This window comes from Bremia lactucae, linkage group LG7 (genome assembly GCF_004359215.1).
Source record: "Bremia lactucae strain SF5 linkage group LG7, whole genome shotgun sequence".
NCBI classification, from domain to species: domain Eukaryota; phylum Oomycota; class Peronosporomycetes; order Peronosporales; family Peronosporaceae; genus Bremia; species Bremia lactucae.
The window spans coordinates 2,301,965-2,311,493 of NC_090616.1; the positions used below are offsets into that span (position 1 = coordinate 2,301,965).

The 9,529-nt window shown below is 43.2% G+C and overlaps 1 protein-coding gene across 1 annotated transcript; it reads right to left on the reverse strand.

The window, feature by feature from the left end:
• Positions 1-9,346: 9,346 nt before the first annotated feature.
• CCR75_007830 (uncharacterized protein) lies at positions 9,347-9,529 on the reverse strand (the record flags this gene model as incomplete). Its single annotated transcript, XM_067965886.1, has 1 exon — positions 9,347-9,529. One exon carries the CDS (start codon positions 9,527-9,529, stop codon positions 9,347-9,349), a length of 183 nt encoding a protein of 60 aa, XP_067816042.1.

A 9,529-nucleotide genomic window follows, 5' to 3' on the forward strand; every position in this document is an offset into this window, starting at 1 on the left:
TATTGGCCATTGCAGACACCGTGTTGTACCATGTAATTGGTACCCATCATGTCACAATACATTTGCGTATCTCGCTTCAGTGACAAAGCTCTGGCTATTATGTATTGACATGCTGTGCAACTATGCCACTAAAAATCAGTTCATTTTGCCAAGTTCAGTGTCGACGAAAATTCAGGTGTATGTTCAAATGTTAATTTTATGATTACGCAAAATAGCCCTGCAAACGTCAGAGGAAAGTCCATGGCACCGTCTCGCTCTCCCTCGTCGTAATTTTTTTAAGATAAATTGTTTGATTGCATTCTGTTAGCCACGTGATTAAAAAAAGCAACGAAAGAGAGACCAGATGGTAGTAGTACCCGATGAAACGGCATTTGCGTCTGCGGCTGTCATGGTTCCATTGTCGTAATTTTGAAGGGCCTTTGAAATATATTCCCTACTCGATTTAAACCCTCTTTTACAAATAACTGTATTTAGGATTTAGAAGACCTAGATAAGGACAGTTACGGGTGTAGCCACGCTGCATGACGTAATTTCGATGAACTGCTGTCGACATGTCTTTAAGAATCGCAAAGAACATAAACATTTTGTATTTGTGATTGTCGAGTGGCGCTTGCTGACAAGCACAACATCCATCGCAAATACTCACGGTAAGGCCGATTTTAGCCGCTTTTAAAGCCCATAATCAAGATACAAAACGTTCGCGGATGCAGTTTTTAAAAATAAAATGTGTTAGTAAGCTATCACGAATACTGCTTCTATCAGAGCATGTTGAAGCTCATGATGTCGATATCTCGACTGCTAGGCTGAACGTAATCAGCGTAGTCACAACCGATCGACTAGGCCAGCGAAATAGTATCCAGCGGATGCACATAAGAGGCGTCTATTGTGCGAGTGAGTTGGCCAAAGGAACGAAATCTCGATTATGTCACGGTTTGTAAGAAATACCCCATGCTCATTAAGCTTAAGAATACACAAGTCTGAAGATTAGATGCGTCTGACAAAATAATGCATCAGCATGCATACATGTTTAAATAAAAATGAGCAGGACAAATATTGAGTTCATGGAATTGCTTAAAGCTCCTAAGAACCAGGTTTCACATTAACTTCAAAATATTTTTATTGGAATCCATATTAATGAATACAATGTCATGTCAAGTCGCAATCATTGTTGTTGCAAATCCAAGAGCAATTCTACCACCCCCAGCCACCCCAGCCTCTGCCCCATCCACCAAAACCACCCCAGCCATATCCACCCCATGGTCCTCCCCAACCCCAAAACTCTTTCTGGTTGTTTTCACGGCTGTTTTCAGTTGCAGAAGTTGCCTCAGCCGTCGCCGTTGCAGAACGTAGAGCAGATTGGTCGACAGCAGCAACGTTCGTGGCCGCAATCGCAGCAGCAATAGCAATAGCAGTGAATTTCATAACTTTAGCGATTGACAAATATTAGATCGAACGCGATGAATGTATTTCTCGAAGCAGATTGCGTTATGATCAAGTCCGGTTGTTAAACATTCTGAGATGCAAACTACTTTTTTTTTCGATAAGTCTCTTTAATTTTCTGGGATTCTTGCTGAGAAGTCAATAATGTCAATTCACATCCATTTTGCCAACTATCGGCTAAGGATTCTGAGCTATTCTTCTTCCCAAAGATTTTTCAGAAAAAGTTGCATTCAAAGTAGTTAGAATGGTCTGTAATGCTCACTTATCATATCACAATTTGCTTCGGGAAGTACATTCATCGCCTTTGATCTGCTATTTCTCAATCGCTAAAATTATGAAATTCACTGCTATTGCTATTGGTGCTGCGATTGCGGCCACGAACGTTGCTGCTGTCGACCAACATGCTCTACGTTCTGCAACGGCGACGGCTGAGGCAACTTCTGCAACTGAAAACAGCCGTGAAAACAACCAGAAAGAGTTTTGGGGTTGGGGAGGACCGTGGGGTGGATATGGCTGGGGTGTTTTGGTGGATGGGGCAGAGGCTGGGGTGGCTGGGGGTGGTAGAGCTGTTATTGAACTTGGATCGCAAGATAAGTTTTATGACGTAATGGTAATAAATGGATTTTAAACATTTCTTGCGGTAATCTTCGTTACCAAGGATTTATTGTAGCTGTTGCGTAAACTCTTTGTTGGATTAAGAATAATGTGCACAATAATAAAAAAGGGAACCGGTATAGGCCCACACCCCTTTGGTATAGCCACACCCCCTCCCCGTCTGTTTAATTTAATTAAATAAAGTACAGATTAAATTAGACAGTTTCATTATTCCGTTATATCGCAAAATTGACAAATATTTATTAGAGTCGTCTTTAAATCCCGCTAAATTACATTTGGAACCGATATAGCCATACCCCTTAATTATCTACCTCTGTATTTATGAGAGTAGCGTAATGGTAGCAACGTACAATGTACATTATTATTATTTTTTTTAGTTGTCTTAAATTTAGCGAATTTCGAAGTGATTAGCACTGGACGTTGCAAAATGCAACAATTGTAACTGGGTGTATCGATACATAAAATTATCACTTAAATATTGTTAATTAGCATATTATCATAAAGGTAGATCATATATGGAGATTATTATCCTTACCTATCCTTAGGGTTTCGGGACGACGCGTGTGCGTCATCTCAGGTACAGGGGTCTGTACCTGTTGTAACCTCAACAGTTCGGCCTGTTGAAAACCTTGCTGATTCAGCAAGGCTTCCTTCTTTTTCGCCTCGTCAAGTTCATGTTGTATGAACTTGGCGATGGCTGAATGGAGGGCATATTTGTCCAAGCCGGACAGCATGGCCAAGATGGCATCATTCCCTACAGTCAAACTCGTTCGTTCGACCGCACTCTTTTCTATGTCACTTAGAAAGGAGTAGCTTTCACGCTAAACGTGATGCGTATTTCCATTATCATCTAACATGTCCATGTTAGATGATAGAACTGTGGTCCTTGGACGGACTTCAAAGTGCTACCAGGTGTAACGGGGCACTGCCGACTTGTACTGCTTCAGTACAAGGCCACTTCGCACTCCTTCAGTGCGAGTGATGCCTCACGTCACTTCATGTACACTTGTACGTGCAGAAGAAGACTCTCTTTAAAACACTTGCTTTAAAGAGGGTTAAAAGTATACTGTATTAAATATAATTAAGCTCTAGTTGAATAATACTCCCTTTTGAGATCGTTCGTCGAGTTGGACGATACCATAAGAGCTCGTCGTATCGTCGACGAGCAAATGCAAGTCGCATATGCTCAATCAAATCTGGCAGGTCGTGCCAAAATTTGGGCATTGGGCCTTAAGTTACGCGACCCATATGTCTTTGGCTTGCTAGAGGCCTTTTAAGCCCGGCTCAAACAGACGTTTGGACCGCCTATGGCTGAAGAGCTCGATCAGAGCTTCTGAAAGACAAGCAAGGCAAGCGTGATGTTCACGCTTATGCCCAACATATACGACTCTTAGCGAGTTGTATCACAAACAACCCAATTCATGAACACACCTTTACAAATGTGTTCATGTAAGGTCTTAGGGATGGTCCCGTGAAAACCCACCTGTTCCATTTGGAACTGGATACGCTTGAAGAAGCAATATCCGTTGCGGAACCGGAGGACTTTAGCTTGAGACATGCTCAAGCTAGTTCGTCATCGTATCGTCCTCCAAGACGACACGAGCTAGGAGGTCCAGAACCCATGGACCTCTCTTACGTCGAAAGCGAGAGACCTCGTTTTTCGAGCAATAAGCGATTGCAGTAATGCTATCGCTGCCAAAAATAAGGACAATACGCTCATGAGTGTAGTGCTTCACGCCCAGTACCGAGAAGTACTGAACGTAATTAGGGACCGAATGCCAAAAAGGGCAACGGTCGCGGGTCCGACGTTGTTGCGAAATCGCAACAACGAGACGGACCACCAAAAAACGGTCGGGGTCAGTAGGGGCGCAACGCCCTACTGATCCAGCAACCTGAAGAGAATTCGCAAATTTCTTGACGAAAGTTGCTCCTGACACACAGTTATTATGCGTCGCTGCACCTGGCGATAAGGTTTCCCTCATCACCTTGAAGTTAAAAGTGACAAATGATTTGTCACTTAGAGCCCTAGTGGAATGTGGCAGTCGCTAGAGGGTCGTAGGCTCAAATATGTTGCGCGCGACAATTCTCCAACGAGGATGACGGTGCGTCGAGCGACAGGCGCATCGATAACAGTGATGAAACGCGTGGTGATATTTCACTACACATTAAAAGATTTACAGTATGATGATGATTACATCGTGCTGGATTTGGATGACAAATTTGATGTCACCCTAGGCTTACCTTGGCTCAGAAAAATGAGCCAAGAATCAGCTGGCAGCATCGATCCGTAAAGATACCTGCTACTTGTTCATCAGATGGACTACGAGTGAGTGCGATGGCCTCACTTGTGGTACGGTGTTTAGCACGACTAGACAAGATTACATTGTGATTACTAATCAGGGGTCCCACCCTGGTGTAGTGGTTAAGCATCGACTTGGTGACCCAAAGGACACGGGTTCGATTCCTGCACCAACCACAAAAAATATATATAATGGAACAGACTTTCCGATACCCTTGGGACCTCGGGTATTGTTAAGCACAGATAAGCCCTCGGGCAAGAATATAAAATCAGAATTAAAAAACTGACAAGAAGAATCAGATTAAAAAGGATGAGTTGTAGAATATCTTAGCCAAAGCCGAGTAGGTATAGGTTGTGTTAACGATAAATATACAATCAACTTTCAACTGATTACTAATCACACTGTGGAGTCAGCCCTACGAAGCGGCGCGATTGGGGCACACATCGAGAACCCTTGTTGTACCATAAAATGCTTCAAATACGTGTGAAGCACTTAAAGGTTTGAAGCATCAGGTGTACATTTGCTTTATGGGTAACATACCCTTTTATCCTACTCTAAAGTTATTAATTACCTAAATCCCATTTAGCGGGAGCCATGAGCGAAGAGAATGAAATGCGCTTCTTGGTGGCAGTCATTAAGGGTTTACTCGGACTGTGTGAAATGAAGCGTGGCAAGCGCCGAAGGTCCACCACTCGAATAAGTCGAGTGGATTGAGATATGAATGTACGCCTAGCGGGCGACATTCAAGGAATAACGGCTGTCCAAAATGGACAACACGATGAGCCTTGGCGAGTAGAGAGTTGACCGTAGAGGACCGACTGTGATAGCGCAATCACACTCGGACGACGTTGAGGGAATAAGTCCCCACGTACTTGAGGAAAATCTCCTCAAAAAGTTGAAGTTACAAGACTTCTAGATCTCGAGGAATTAATCCCTCGGCAGACTGTGGATAAATCCCAGGAAGAAACTGAGACATTAAATGTCTTGGTTACTGACGGATCAAGAGTAGGCGCTATACTCTTGATCTGCATGCGCCTTCGAAGTTAACTTCGGAGATAACACAATTACCAACCCTAGAACCTGAACGGTTCTTGAGAGATCTGCATAGTGGTAGAATCAAGCAGATCTGCGTACTCGTCACAGAGGACAAATCGTAACCGATATTAGGTCAGCGGTACTTTTCCAGAGAGCGAACAAGTTCTCATCAGCTCATGGATGGACGAAAGTGTCCTCGATATGAAGACTCGGATTGAGATATATACTACTCAATCCTGGGAGTCACTTAAGAAAATGCCTTCACAAGGATTTGATTGAATTCAGGGATGTATTCCCCGAAGCAGTTTCATTCGAGTTGTCTAAGGATAAAGGCACTCGACATGAGATCGAGCTCAAACCACTGTGTCATGAAGCAGTGGCCACTGTCTCGTAAACAAGTACTTGCGATCGATAAATTCTTTATCGATCGATTAAAGGCGGGCCATGTAAGGGAGCCAACCTTCCTACATAGCTCTCCCACCTTCTGTTTGCAAAAAGCCACAGGAGGGTGGCGGGTAGTGCACGCATTCAATAAACCGAATGCTTATACGGTACCGGCTCAAACCCCGATACCTAAAACAGCCGTTATCATAGATGGTATGTCTAAGAGCACCATCTTTTCGTCTAAGGATCTGATAAATGATTTTTATCAGATCCTTATGCGTGAAAGGGACATCCTGTACACAGCAGGGAGCACTCCCAGTGGGGTGCTCTGGGAATGGCTAGTTTTGTCGTAGGGGTTTAGTAACGCCCCTGCAACATTCAACAGATGCGTAACGAATCTGTTGAGACCGGTGCAAGAATTCGCAACGAGTTATTTTGACGGTGTATTCGTCCCTAGCCGGCCTATGGACGGAAAGACGGACGTGGAAGTTCATGAAATTCACGTTCGTTAGGTTCTTACTCTTATGCGAAAGCATAAGTTGTACGCAAATCTTTAGAAGTGTATTCGGCGCAAGCGAAATACTACTTCTTGGGTGCATCGTCGGTAAACACGGCGTGCGCCCTGATCACGAAGATATCAAGGCAATTGCCGACTGGCCAGTTCCAGTCGATGTCAAGGGACCTATAATGTTTCGTGGATTAGCGGCGTACTTGCACAAGTACTCCCGCAATTATGCCGAGATGACAGTCATCTCTCTCGACTCTTAAAAAAAACGACAAATGGTATGGATAGCTGATTCTCAGCGTTCCTTTGAAGGTATCCAGCAAAGCTTAATGCAATCGCCCATCTTGGTGATTGCAGATCAAGATAGACCATTTCATATGGTCTATGACGCCAGCGATTTTGCAATCAGCAGTGCGTTAACGCCATACGATACAGACGGCGCGGAGCGCGTCGTCTGTTACCAATTGCGTCAGCTGCAACGAGCTGAACGTAATTACCCAGTGCATGACAATGAACTCCTTGCCATGAAATATGTTCGCGTCCAATGTCCTTGACATTGCGAATGAACGCGCTCCAGGCTTGCATCAGCGAGACTATATCTCGCTTGTTGTTGCTACTATACCATCGATGCTTAATAAAAGCATTGAGATAAAAATATTCTCAGCGCGATGGATGAGCTTTCGCGCTGGGATCAAGGCCATGTAGCTTTGTCGCAACAAATAAAAAAATATTTATTGTGAGGAGTAGTCTCTCCAGACAAGCTATTGATAAGCCGTTCGGGCAAAAGCCACGGCTTCTTCTTAGAGGCAAGACGAGACATTTTAGTGTCTACGATACCCTGAGTGGTACCCACTGAAGCAGGGTACCACAATAACTTTTATTACGATGGCTTACGCCATCGTTATCACCACGCACAGAAATATGTGCGGGTGACGGCACGGTAGACGGTGCTGGCGATGAGGAATCATCGCCATTGTCGGAATTAAACATGTTATAGCAAACGCTATTAATAAGTCCATCCAGTTGAGCCCTCTCATTCGAAGGCTCATAGTCAGCCGCCTGATGACGATCGAGCGACTGTTCTGCCCTCCCCGGGTCGGCCAATTCTCCGACTCGCATTTATTATATTCATAGTCGACCTCCGAAGAGGGGTGACTCACGTGGTGACTCGCCACGTGCACCCGCAACATCTAGTGCTGCGGGTTAAGATGATATTACGGCAGACGAAACGTTTGTCGAAAAGACAATTATGCGTCGCCTGCGGCTGCATGGACTCGTTAGCCATGTGATAGTATTAAAATGATAGTCCTGACCAATCAGCATCGTTTATAATTAAGTGGTCTTATAGTGTCCGCTCTATTCAATGACAGTCAGAGTGATTGTCGTTTAAGGGAGGGGTGATGAAACGGGGTGTATCGTTATATGAAATTAACACTTACAGCTTAAGAAGTAATATATTATCTAAAAGATAGATAATATTGGAGAACATTTTCTTATATAGAAATGTTCGGAAAGCTTGTCGATTGGTAAATATATGCCATTCTCTACTTGCTCCGCGGTCCAGTCAGCCCTGGACGCGCGCAAAGACAGAGACAGATAAGACTTTATTACATGTTTTGTATAAGTGCATAATTAACTTGAGTATTAGCTCGATAGAAACGGAGAACTTAATTATGTTAAATACAGTTTAATTTTAGCCCTCTTTGAAGCAAGCGTTTCAAAGAAAGTCTTCCTCTGCGCGTACTAGTGTACGACGTGAGGCACCACTCGCACTGAAGCAGTGCGGAGTGGACTTGTACTGAAGCAGTACGAGTCGGCAGTGACCCAACAACGCTGCCCTGAAGAAATTATAAACTACTTGTATTACCATAACTTGCGAACGATATATATTGCACTAATATCTTCGTATTTGTGCTAACAAGCCCATTTTTTACAAAAATTCAATAAAACGCTTGAAGCCATAAAAATTATCTTTAAAGAGCAACACATTCGTGTGCTAACATGCTCAGATATCATGGATTATAAAATCAATCAACTTTGGATTTGGAGCCCTCACAACGAAATCCCTAGGAAGGCATCAGCCTAGTTTGTTTTGTTTGCAGATGGCAATCCACAAGTGGCATGCAAATCTAGCCCCCAGGACCCTTCTAAAATTGATTTAGCAAGCTTTATTACATAAAATTTGCTTGAAATTGTATTACTCAGATTTTGGATAGAGCATTGAATACATAAATGTTGGGTAATTGAAGGCAATTTGATTCGCACGCTCTGTAATAATAACATATTCAGAACTATCAAACGTAGTTTACATTCTCACGTCAGGTCCACGTCATTACTGATTAGACATTATACTTAATGACGAGAAGAGAGTAATAAAGAGGATTTCTAAATACAATTTGACCAAACGTGTATGGCAAAAGCTAACCAAATGCGGCGATCGAAGCTCAGAAACTCAATGGCAATCGCGTAAATGCTTTATTTTTTCAAACAAAGATAATATATACAAGGAAATGTTAACGGCACTAAACAGCACCCCCACAAGTAATTTTAATTTAATACTGACCAATCGCAATAAAGACTCTTTGTGATTGTTTCGAGAGAAAGAGGAAAAAGAGGAGGGTTGGAATTGAAAGACGTTGAAGTCATGATGCGGAGGAAGTCTCCATGCCACTTCTCTCCGAACGAGACGAGTTCGGTGTGGCAATCTACAGCGCATGAACGACAAGTCTTAAGATGCTGCTTCTACTAATAAGCTAGGAAGGTCTCCAAAGAAGTGTTTTAAAGAGTAAGCTTATTACCATCATTATCTGTGTCATACCTACTACCACCCTAATTTGCTGTTGCTACTTGGTCCTGCGAGATGGATAGCTCACCTTTCGTATTTTCTGTCACCTGCAAACACACCAAGATTTACAAATGAAATACAATCCCGAAGAACAGCAGTTTTTGCTGATGACTTGGGACCTGGCAGTATTTCAGCCTGTAAAACACCATTTTTCAACACTTCTCCCCAGAGATCACGCTTTTTCAAGTACAACGAGAGTACGTAATGCTTGTAATCGAGGCGCTAGGTGTGGCTTAGTGGAAGATGCGCAAATTCAGCTTGAAAAACCTGCAAGACGGCAGCAATGACTGCGTTCACCACATCATCAGATGCTGGCGAGTACTCCATTTGAACGGCAGCTGTGACTGCATTTACAAGTTCACGCAATGGCTTTAAAACAATTATATTATCCAAGTCCGCCTTCAT